This window comes from Brachionichthys hirsutus, chromosome 4 (assembly GCF_040956055.1).
Source record: "Brachionichthys hirsutus isolate HB-005 chromosome 4, CSIRO-AGI_Bhir_v1, whole genome shotgun sequence".
Taxonomy (NCBI): Eukaryota; Metazoa; Chordata; class Actinopteri; order Lophiiformes; family Brachionichthyidae; genus Brachionichthys; species Brachionichthys hirsutus.
Window position 1 is genome coordinate 9,654,992 of NC_090900.1, and position 12,228 is coordinate 9,667,219.

Below are 12,228 nucleotides of genomic sequence, written 5' to 3' on the forward strand. Positions count from 1 at the left end.
TATTGATCTTCACACTTTGAACTTTGACACCGGCCAGCTTCTCTTTCTACCTAATTTCAGACATAACGCTGAGCTAAGTTTAATGTTTCCTAGCTTCATCTTTATATTGAACACAAAGACGAGAGAGGCACGGATCCTCTCGTCTTACTCAGCAACACATTTTTCACCAGGAGTGTTTAAGTTGTTGGTATAAAAGTAATTGTCCTATAGTACTCATGTCATTTTATAGTTTGACTGGTGCAGCCTACAGACTGCTCCTGAATACAAACCCCACTCATATATTTTACTTTATTAATGTATTTATTTTCTTACTAAAATATAAGACAGCATGATAAGCAGCTTGGTTATATGCTTGTTTGCAATGGTTGTACTACACTGATGAAGATGCATGTTTACTCTGTTTGCGTTTGTTTTCTTGAGATGATGTGTGCTGCACTCTGTTAGCCGATGCATGATATATGCATGATGTAAACTACTTGACTGTTAACACTTTTTTTTAAAACCAAAGGTGGGTAAGATGAGCTGCATCAATAAACATTTAGACAATACGGCCAAGGGCTTTGTGGGTATTTTTTGGAAACTCAGATGTGTGTGTAAACCAAACACTTTACACTTCACAATTGTTACACCAGGTTCTGCATCCACTCATTACTGAATACTGAATAGAATGGCTATACTGAATACTGAATGTGGTGGCTATAACACACCTGAAAGGATAGTGGGGAATCTAGACTGGTGCACGATTGCACCACAATGTCAGAATTAGAACCTGATACCGATATTGGAACGCAACTGTCTTAAGTGCAACGTCTTTCACTGTTCGCATTATACTAGTTATATATCACTTTTATATGTGTATGGATGGAAGGAGGGATAGATAGATAGATGGATAGATAGATAGATAGACAGACAGACAGACAGACAGACAAGTGAACATCTATTAAAGGTCAGTTTGTAATTTCTTTGGTGTATCCTCATTTCGTGGAACATGAAAGTCCACATATGGACACCACCGTGTGTTGAGGCACACCAATTTCCTTAAAGAGGACGTTTTGATGATATTGAAGCCTGTCTCTCCCCCAAAGGTGCTCGGCTTCCAGTACTCAGGTGAACAAAGGGGGTTTCCAAGCAGACCTTTCAGGGAGAAGGGAGCGCCCATCTCCACCATGCTCTCACCAAATATGCCGTTTGAACGTGCTTTCTCCAGCAGAACCCCAGGGTAAAACTCCAAAGCATCTATGTCACCATACAGTTCCTCTAAACCTCTGGCCATCTCTGAGTCATCTGTTTTGAAAAGGGAGAAGAGTTTTAATAAGAATTTTAAGACTACTCACAAGAAGCTAAGCATTTGTAGCTACTACGGTATATACCAGGAGTACTCAATAAAAACGGCAGGAAGTTCCACAAGACAACCCTCCTCCCCTGCTGCAGTCCACACAATAAGAAATCTACAAAGTTTGTTTTCTGCCAGAGTGAAGAAATCAGTTTAAATTAATTTTTTATTTTATTACAAAATGATAAACAAAATAAAAAAAGCATTATGTATGTCTGCCATAAACTGAGAATGTCTGAAGTTTAATATTTATGCTACATTTGTGAAATAAATGTTTTAAGAGGTTGGAGAGGTAGGTCTCTGTGGAGATTGTCAGTCATCCAGGTAGTGGTAGATCGCTGTGATGAATAAAATCAACTGGATTTTGCAAGAAAAGCTCAAAGAAATGTTGCCTCTCTTTCAAGAGGCTTCTTCATTTCAGATGTGGGTGCCGGAAGAGTTTCAGAACCAATTTCTAGTCATGCATTTCTTTCCACTTACCAGTAAATTCATAAAAAGACGTGTATGGCTTCAGATTAAACTTCTTCCTGTATTCATTAAATGGCTGCACACGTGTTACACGCGACTCCTTGATGACCATTTCTGTCACTTTGAGCACTACTTCGTGAGAGTTTTGACCTCCACCTATCTGCAACACAGTAAAAAACTGTCATGACAATATTATTTTTAATCAACTTTTCAGTAATGCTAATCATCCTAACTGACAACAACAACCCTGTGCATTTTAATGTGGGCAAACAGTAATTGTAGTTTGCATGCATATCATGGTGAAAGATAAGAATATTATCATTTGATTGTAGGAAGTGGTTCTGGGGCTGTTTGTTGATTATAAATATGTGCTTCACATTCACTGGAGTTTCCACGAAAGATAAAGACATTCCGATAATTCACTGAATTCTAATCGGAAAGGGAGGCGCACAAGGCTATTCATTTATTTTAAAAAAAATTACATTCATAATTATAAAGGTTATTTCAGACAAGAGTATAAATGGTAACTATTTTTGTTATTAGTTTTTATTACTGATGAAGTACTGGTTGGTAAATATGAATTAATTTCAAATTTAAAAAAGATTATTTCAATAACTCAGAAAAGATTATCAAGAAAATAACATTATTGTGCAGAATTCAATTTTTTTCATGCTTTCATTTATTCTTTTAGTCTGCATATCCAATTCAGATCAATATGGTCCACTAAGTTTCTATCTGTGACCGATTGATTTTAGCAGTCTTAAGTGATGTTATGGATCCTTTCCGTAAGCCATCACTGTTGAATTAATATTCAAAGTTTGAGGAAATAAATAAACTCAAGTATATAAGTTCAATAAGTGCATGTTTCAGTTAAGAAATCATCTCAGTGCCATGATTTGCCATATTTGCTAAACAGCTGAATTAGTAAAATGTACAAATTTGCCTTTTAAATATGGTGATGGTAAAAGATGCCCACTTAAATCCAGTGAGTAAATGTAATTGATTATTTGCAATATCATAAAATTTTACTTTAGAAACATCTACCTGTCCGGCTGGCTGTCTAGAAAAGGCATCCACGAGTTTCTCCACCCCATAATGCATGAGGATGGAGGTGTTATACAGAAACTGGGAATATGGGATTTCATCTCCGTCGATGAAGAAGCTGTCAGGCATCAGCGGATGCCAGTGGTAGAGGTGGCAGAACTCCAGAGCGATGCGGTTGCTGTACTGGAAACGCTCTGTGAAAAGCAGAGTGGGGTCAAACTTCAGCTTCAGGAGGTAGCCACTCAGATGCTGCACGTAGTCTTCTATTATGATGTTGATGGTCTCCCCTGAAGGACAACAGAAATAGTGTATCTCAATCATGCATGAAGCAAAACATTATCAAAAATTACTAGAAGAAAAGCAATTAGTACGCCAATAATTTGCAGGTTAACAGATAACTTCATATACAGACAATTATTTTATTTTTTTCCACTTGAATTTTATTACGATTTTTAACAGCAACAGAGCATTTGATACCAATATTATTGTCCACATAATATAACATAATAGTATCTTAATTACCGGTACAGTAGTGGCACACCCAGAAATACATGACCCCATTATCCCTTTGATTAGTTTTTACATTTACATTACATTACATTTTACAGACAATTATTTTTAAAGCAAAAATGCAGAAAATGTGTCATGTGTTCTCGATGTTAGAATTTGCTGCATTTCTTCCATCTGAATTCTAGTAAATGGAATGTCCTTGAAAATTTAGCTGTTAGTTAGACAATAAAAGAAACTGAAGTTACTTTGATTATTTTCACATAGTTAAATGCATGCATTTCAAATATTTTTATACATTTAAATGTGGCATTGTAGAAAGAAACTCTGATATATCTGATTTATATCTGACATGTATATAACAGCCTTGATTTTTAGCTTGGGAAATAGCTGGAATTGGGGTTCAGTTGGCTTGGGTTCTTTTCTCCTACTAAACTTCTCTTTACGTTAGAATGTGTGTATTTTACATATTTAAATGGTAACTCCTGTTCTATGACTCTTTTACCTTTCATGCATCTGGAAAAAGTCTCCAGAGTTTTTGTTTAATATTCTGATTTGAATCTGTAAATTTATATGTAGATTATTTCATAAACTGCACTATATGTGTGTGTGTATATCTATATTGCTATTAAAATGTGATGTTCTATATTTGTTCAAATCATTCAGTCAGAAAGTATTTGCCAACACATAATCATACTTATTACTTGGCTCTCACCAATGATGATGAGTCTGGAGGTTTGGAAAAGCTGCTCATCATCCCACGTGGGATGCTCTGCTCTCAGAATGTCACATACTCGATTATGCTCTCGTAGCCATAGGGTGGCATACATGGTGAGACCCGGCAGGATGCCAAATATCTCCTGACCAGTGGCCAGACGTAGCTCTTCAGGGAAGCCTTCAGGATACAGCATGTGAACAGGGACTTCAGACACTGTCGGAGGGAACATCTCACCGTTTACTAACTGTAAAGAGAAACAGTTGAGTGTTGTTTGAAGGTATGATGACAGAATTATAAATCTGAAGTTGTAGAAGCTTCCTCTTGAACTGCCACCTTATTGTGGTGGGGGAGTTTGAGTGCCCGAATAATCCCACGCAATTGGGGCCGGCCCCACCCTTGAGCCAGACCAGGGGTCGGGGCTCCTATGCGGGTGCACTGTAGCCGGGTCTCTGCTCTGCCGGGCTCATCCAGAAAGGTTGACGTGGGCCTGACTCATCATCATCAACCAAAGAGGGAGGGGATGGGTGCGTTGTGGATTGGGTTGCAGTCGACAACAGGGGGCTCAACGACCTGATCCCCAGACACATAACATTGCATAACAATGTTATGTGTCTGGGGAATGTGCCAATTGTCAAAAGTATTGCATCTTATTTATTTAACAGTCTGAAGCATATCAGCATTTAGATAAAAAAGATGTCAAGCCGTGATCACAAGCGATTCATAAAGAGGTAAAATTGTGTTTCCTTTACCGCTCGATATTATCACTTCAATCTGTTGGATGTGCAACAACTCTCAGCTTGACACAGGAAGTAAAAGCGTTTTTTTTTAAAAGCGCTTTAAAAACAAATGATGGGTACAAAAAATAGCAATAATCAAATCGTTATTGCATTCACCTTCAATCATATGTTCTTGGCTTGCAAGAGTAGCCCACTCATTACCGTCAATTTACTGCATTAAATTACATATATGTCAGGTTAGTCTAATCTAAGTTTATCATTATTATATTCTGCATTCAGAATTTGAATTTGTAAATAACTGTCGAGTAAAGCTGTCATTTAGAGTATGAATTTGGAACAAAGGCATGAAGTAGTGTAAAAATAAATGGTATCTCATGTACACTAAAGAAAGGCTTAATGTTTTTGCTCTATTTTATTCTTTAGTTGTCATGCTAAACTAAGCTAACTTGCCACTGACTTTTCTACATATTTGTACAGACCTCTGAGTGATTCTACAATCCTATAATTCTGTAATTTCATCCTTACCATATTTATTCCCTAAAACATTGATCATTTATTTCAAATACCTGATAATTCAACTTTCCATTTTTCCGAAGCCGGAGTTGAAGCTGTCGCTTGAGATTGTCACCATAGATATGGCTTGCATCTACCTGCGTGAGTGAGAGGGGAATTAAGATATTAAATTAATTAATTCATAAAAAAAAAAAAAAAAAACCAATCCAAATGAATAAACGATGAAAATAGATCTCATATTTCTGCTTGATATTTCACAGGATGTATCATTTAAGCCTTTGACATTGATTTATTTCTGGATGTGGCTGACGGTTGTATGTCACCCCATGTCCTGAAGCCTTGGTGAAGCCCCCTTGAACTTCATGGTTGGTCTTGAAGAACTGATGGGTGAAGTGTTGCGCCATAAAGGCAAACATCAGGTTGGTGCCTTGTGGGTCGGGCCTAAATTTCTTTCTCTTGAAAAACCTCTCAGCCAACACTTTGGGATCAGGAAGAACATGTTTGCCTGAATAGAAAAAAAAACATGTTAAGATGAATTCAAGCTCATAACCATCTCCGTATAGATGTGTAGCTCTTGCCTTTCATTCCCATGGGCAAAGGACAGTCATCAGGGACAGGAGGAAGGAGCCGAGTGTAGTAGGAGATGTTGTAGTAGGACTCCCAGCTGAGGTATCCATATCTGGTATTGTATGTTGGAGGACTTGGAATCAACTCGCTTCTAACTTTGGGACAATGTGGCAATATGTTAACTGCAGTATATTTATAGATTTATAGAACAAGGCTGGTGATATATTATGAATCTCACTGTCCATAGATCCCATGAAAATATCAAACCTAACACTGAATGGAAAGTTACTTTCATAAATTCATGTAAAGTCCAGTACTAGTAGATTTCATTGCAAATCAGGTGGAGGATACATTCAATATTCTGATGATGGCACATGGAAACAGAGTTCTATACCAGATCTACGTGTGTTGTTACTTTAAATATCAGAGAAGAACCAAAGCAACGGTGGGAAAAATGAGCAGCAAGCCAGGCGATTTTGTTTTTTCTGCTGTCATATTGATTCCGCAAGTTGAGTGAATCGGTCTGAGTTTTTTTTTTTTGCCTTTATTTTTTTCACCTACCTGTTAGCACTAATCTCATGAATGTGTCCCGCAGGAAAGACCCATTGACAAGATCCCAGAACCATTGGAAATGGGTGAGGATGAAGTGAACCACTGAAGGGCTGGGTTTCAGCAGGAGACGAACTCTCATCCATAACTCCGCTGCACACAACGATCGAGAACACTGAGATCGGGATTTTATCCGAGGGAATTAGAGGGGCATTGTTGTGTGAATAAATTATTTACATTATGTATTATTATAAACCCTTTATTAATCTTTATTATAAATTAATTAAAATCTGCTTTTGGCTTATTAAAACTGACAACCTTTAGACCCTTGCAGTTAACTTTTTTAGCAAAGGCACATTCTAATCTTCAGCATCTAACCAGAAGTCAAATCGTACATTCAATTCAGGCCAAGGACAGTTGTACTTGAAGTACATTTGAATAATCACACATTTTAATGTTAGAAATCAGTATTTTGGTGTACTTACGGTCAGTGCAGTTTTGTCCATAGAAGCCAGTGCGAGTGCAATCACACTGGTATCTGTCTGTCCCAAATCGCACGCAGACCCCTGAGTTCTGACAGGGGTAGTAGCAACAGGGGTTCACTAAGAACCAGGAAACAATCAGTTTGCTTTGCATGCACAGTTCAAATGATGGTGCAAATATAATAGTATAATATATTAACTGCCATGACTCTTATATCGTGTTTATGACTCATTATAACTAACACTTAAAAAATTGAATTTGAAAATATTTACCTTTATTTAACTTTCTTGTACGTATGTATGTATGAATGTATGTATGTATGTATAATCATCATGGCCAGGAGATTAGAGGAGGTCAGTGTCTCACCCTCCCTCATCACCCTGCTTGCCACCACCTCATATCTCCAAAAATGTTTGCCTTTAGAATATGACTTCCTGTCATGAGATAAATGAGATGCCGCAACTACCCCCACCCCCACCCCCCATTTGCTATGAATGACAGTAGAGATAACATGTCCTCATACATACTATTTTTCAGACCAAAAATGCATTCTTCTATGATAAGCAAATATTTATTTTGTTATTTAGCGAACAAAAGACTGAATGATGTTTATGTTTATTTTTATCAATTCATCCAGTCATTTCAGAATGACACAGACCATCAGAAATGAATGAGCTGCTTGGTGGAGGTCTGCGCTCTCCAATTGCTTTTCTAGTTTTGTGTGGCATTTCGCTCCAAGATATATTAGAAGATGTACAGTATACGGTTTAATATGTTAGTAATAGTGATGGCAGTAATAGTAATCACACCAAATATGGGTCAAATAATTAATTTGTTAAATACTAAAGTTGTCTACATTAGTTCTATAGTACAAGCTTGATTAAAAAAAAAAGATAACCAAATGTTACAACGACTTAATTTCAAATCCACCGTCTCAATTGATTGTCTGATAATAAAGTCATGATAGTTACAAGAAAAACTTACCAACACTTGAGTCGCTGACACAAGAGGAGCTCCACAGCAGCAGGTTGACAAAAATCCAGATGGAGAACTCATCAAATCCTAAAACTGAATTGCAACTTAATATTATCTGACATACAACACATTCAGTCGTATCTCATGTGTAATTAGATAAATCACCTTTCATTGTTGTCCCACGTGGTTTGTTCTGTTTGTCTGACAGTAAAATGTATTTTTGTTCGGTGTCTGTAGAAAGTATTCTTAGAGACAAACTACTCTCTCCATAGCCAATGCCCACAGACAGAGTCTGAGTGACTTTACACTATCAGCTGCAGAGAATGGGCGTTTACACGGTTTACTTCCTCAAATGAGCCTTTAATGCTTTATACTAAAGCCGCTTTTGTCTCCAAGTTACGTCTGTAATGACTTTCTCTCACCTAAACCTTTGTGCATTGCATTTTAGAAAAAAAATATTTAAAACAATCTTGTGTAGATCTCATTAAGAGATAAAAGTTGGATTTATAACTTTACTTTATATACTTCATTCATATCATTATTAGAAACTGGGAGTTTAAACACAAATCGGAGATGCTCTATCGCCACTTGCTGGCAGATACATACAAACACACTGACCTGAGAAGAATTGTGAATAAATTCATTGATTCAGTTTCACAAAACGAACATACGAAACGAAACGAAATAAATGCCAATTAATAAAGACTCCATTATACTCCATTACCATCAACGTGTTATTGTTTAGGAGTCAAACATCTTAAATTAGATGTCTATGCATTTGGATTTACTAACTTTTTCTCACTTTTAAAAATCCAAGGCAGGCACAGAATTTTGAATAAGTAATGCTCCGTTATTTAATGCTTTCAAGAATATCACACAAGCTTGATGGAATTTTCTCAAGCATCCTGGGACTGGAGATGTTAGTATCCAACCTTGTCTTTTTGGCTTATATTACAATATCCACAGTGATAAATAATGGTGATAAATGTCTCTGCGCATGTTAGTTTTTTGATGTAAATTTTAGAATGGGATTGCTATATTTTTCTATATGCATTTCTGCCTGCTCCTGGCAGTCTGCTTCAGGGGATTCTCTTAGTTTTCTTTTCACTGTTTCACATTTTGCTGGTGATCAGTCCTGTTTTTTTTGGGAATGTGGGCATCATCCAATCCACACACTGTTTGTGTTTAATTGAACAATCATCTGTAGATTCAAATAGGAAACACTGCTTGATTCCACTCTGATTCATGATCAAAATCATGAGTAATATGAAAGAGAATGAGACACATCCTGAAATAAATATCCAGTAATGATTTCCACCATAAAAGTGCATGAAATGGATTCCTCTTTGTGCATAGCTGTGCTGCGGGTTACCATTGTGAAGTTGGTGCAGGCTGCAGACTAAATGTTGCTGCTTCCTAAAGCATTCCTGGTAATTGAGATCATATGCTCTTTTGAGTGAAACCTGGACTGAGAGTAACCTGGAAGCATTTATTTTATGGAGAAAATGTTTAGTTAAGCCCTGCTCCCTCGCTAAACGAGCCTATGTCCGACTCTTGTGATGAATATGATTGGTGAAAACACCGAGGGCTTGTTCCTGACTTCTTCCTTCCCCCGGATCGGGTTGCAGATTAGCACACTTCCTCTTCAGTTGTGAAACAAGCCAATTTAACTGAGGGAGAAGTAATAGTAGGCGTGCATGCATGGCCATCGTGTGTTATCTGTACAGTGGTAGGTCCTTAACACGGCCCACCAAGGATCTTGTGAGTAACCTTTTTGAAGAAGCAGCAAACAGTAAGGGTTGCCAAAACTCTTAAGTCATCTGGTTTTGTACATTATGGGTAATTTTTTAACTTAATGGCAAGGTGTGAAAACTAAATTCCTTTTATCTTCCCTTTGCAGCAAGTAGTCATTCTCAGCAGCAAAGCTCTGATAGCCTGATTGTATGTCCAACACAAAAGACCGAAGAAAATATAGGCTGATATAAAAAATGGCCAGGAACAGATTTCAGTTCTAATGTTATTCTGTAAGGCTATGTCCATCCATCCATCTTCAACCGCTTATCCGGGGCTGGGTCACGGAGGCAACTCATTTTGACCGCTTGTATCCAGGATCTTGTCCTTTTGGCCATAGGTGAGTAGGATAGATTGACCAATCAAGAGCTTTGCTTTTTGGCACAGCTCCTTCTTCACCACGATGGGCCGATACAACGACTGCATCACTGCAGCCACTGCACCGATCCGTCTGCCAATCTCACGCTCCATCCTTCCCTCACTTGTGAACAAGAGCCCAAGATTCTTGAACTCTTCCACTTGAGGCAAGGACTCCCCACTGACCCGTAGAGGGTAGAGACCACCTCCTCTATGGGAGGAGCGAGATTTGTGCTCAGTTATTAACTGTCAAAGAGCTGGCACTGTTCACTGAGGAAAAAAACACCCTTCTCACTGTAATTTACTCAATTGGCACACACTGATTTCTAAGTGCTAATGACTTAAAATGTCGGGTCCATCCCTCCAAAGCTAAAGCTACATGAAAGACAGCTGACTATATCTGACTAGTCACCCATATATTTTTTTTACATTGTAATGTGAATGTTTTCATTAATATTAATACAGTTCTTCAAAGAAAATCATTATATTTCTATACCTCCTCTGCTGGTCAGAGTGCCAGCGTGCCAGCCACCTCTATTTGACACCGCTGAGCTGCTCGCATCAGCTGCGTGGCAGGATATTGCTTTTGGCGTCAAACTAAACATTCAATACATCCTGCACTTTCCACATTTAAGCTATTTGATGTGAAAGTTTAAACACTTGAACTCTGAACTGGTCTGTCTTTGGAAGTAGTGAAAAAAGAGGAGAGGAGGGCTGCAGCGAAGCGAGTGCGCACTGACCTAAAGGGTCTTCCGTGATTAGGATCCACATTCACCCCTGATTGCTTCGGGTCACTGCAGGTGAGCGCAAGCGGTCGGAAGGAGGTCATTTTTCTCCTGGAGTTGGTTACCTGATTGGCTAAGTAGCTAATCTTTGACACTGACCCGGGTTTCCAAACACATCTAGAGATGAGGTAAAGAGCTGGATCCCGATCAGAGGTCAGACCCAGGCTACAATAAATCACACAGAGATAAAGCAATGTGCTCTGCACATCATCTTTAGCCTGTAGAGTGCTGTAGAATTATTGTGCCAAAAACAAATAATGAGCTGCTCAAAGAAAGTATCCTCCAGGAGGTTGAGGGGTCAGATACAAATAAGAGATAAAGAAGGAGGTCAGATTCAGCAAAGAGCTCTAAAGTCTCTTGATACTGTAGACAAGTCTATTACTTCTTGCTTGTAATAGAGGAGAAACACGGCTTTTCCGGAACATGTAAGATCATTATGAATGCCCCAGCAGATAGTTCTTTCAGTCAAAGTAGGAAACATTGTGCACTAAACCCGTGTAAAGCAAAACATAGTGAACAACGTGCAGCAAAGGATTGGGTCAACATCAACAGCAGAGGTAAGAAAATGTTCAAGAAACTAGTTTAATCCATTGGTTGTTAAGTGAATTATAATGCCACATACGAACTTCTATAAATAAAAATATGAATTGCTAACAAATTCACCATATCAACGTTCATCACACTCGACATGCTGATGCATTCCTGAACAAGATGCTTAACTCCAACTTGCTCCATAATCAAAATCAATCATGTATTGAACAAAAAGATTTAAAAAAAAAGATGACCGGTGTTTCCTCCACCTCCAGAGAATCAGTTCTTGTTGGTTGAATGCTTGCCGTTACACTTACATTTGTATTTCCTTAATGCCGCTTTTGGTGCATAAAATGCAATTAACTGTACACTTAATTGACTATACACTCAATTTTAAGCTTCTCCTTCTTACCCAGCAGATGAAAAACATCCCTCTTTCCTCCCTCCAGCAGTGGAATGGATCAGCTGCTTCCTGGCAGTAAATAAAGAGGTATATACTGCGATCCACTTGATAAATATCAAGCAGAATACAGTAATCAGCTGAAAGCAATTTACATGTCTGCGCTCCAGCCAGCGGCTTGTGATTTTCTCTCCTGTCATCTATCATAGACCACAAGCTCGGGCCAAAATACACAATACCCCCAAATTGCTGTCATATGGAGAGCAAGCCCTGCAAAAAAGCCCTTCATTTTTCCTTGTCTGTACTTCAAATAAACTCTATATTTGTGAAATAACTGGAGAGGGTTTTTTCTTCTCCTGTACAACCTTTCAGGGAGAGAGAGATGGTGTAATGTGCCATTTCCTTTGTTTGTTGACAGCTTGGCTGCAGGACTGTAATCTAGATGGGTTTGATCTCAGAGTGGACGTAGC

At 38.2% G+C, this 12,228-nt stretch overlaps 1 protein-coding gene across 1 annotated transcript; it reads right to left on the reverse strand.

Moving 5' to 3' along the window:
- Nucleotides 1–940: 940 nt before the first annotated feature.
- On the reverse strand, nucleotides 941–10,871 carry ptgs1 (prostaglandin-endoperoxide synthase 1). The gene is made up of 12 exons (XM_068760869.1): nucleotides 10,783–10,871; nucleotides 9,991–10,253; nucleotides 7,904–7,987; nucleotides 6,922–7,038; nucleotides 6,449–6,589; nucleotides 5,899–6,042; nucleotides 5,644–5,825; nucleotides 5,374–5,457; nucleotides 4,068–4,314; nucleotides 2,846–3,132; nucleotides 1,814–1,961; nucleotides 941–1,284 (listed from the first exon to the last, which is right to left on the reverse strand). Exons 1-12 carry the CDS (start codon nucleotides 10,869–10,871, stop codon nucleotides 941–943), a joined length of 2,130 nt encoding a protein of 709 aa, XP_068616970.1.
- Nucleotides 10,872–12,228: the final 1,357 nt, after the last annotated feature.

Coding starts and splice junctions, on each gene's coding strand:
- ptgs1 (XM_068760869.1), bottom strand. CDS start 10,871: ATGACCTCCTTCCGACCGCTTGCGCTCACCTGCAGTGACCCGAAGCAA. Junction 7,988..9,990: donor CAAGATCCTGGATACAAGCG/GTCAAAATGAGT, acceptor GTTGCAATTCAG/TTTTAGGATTTGATGAGTTC. Junction 6,043..6,448: donor CATGAGATTAGTGCTAACAG/GTAGGTGAAAAA, acceptor ATTGTCCCAAAG/TTAGAAGCGAGTTGATTCCA.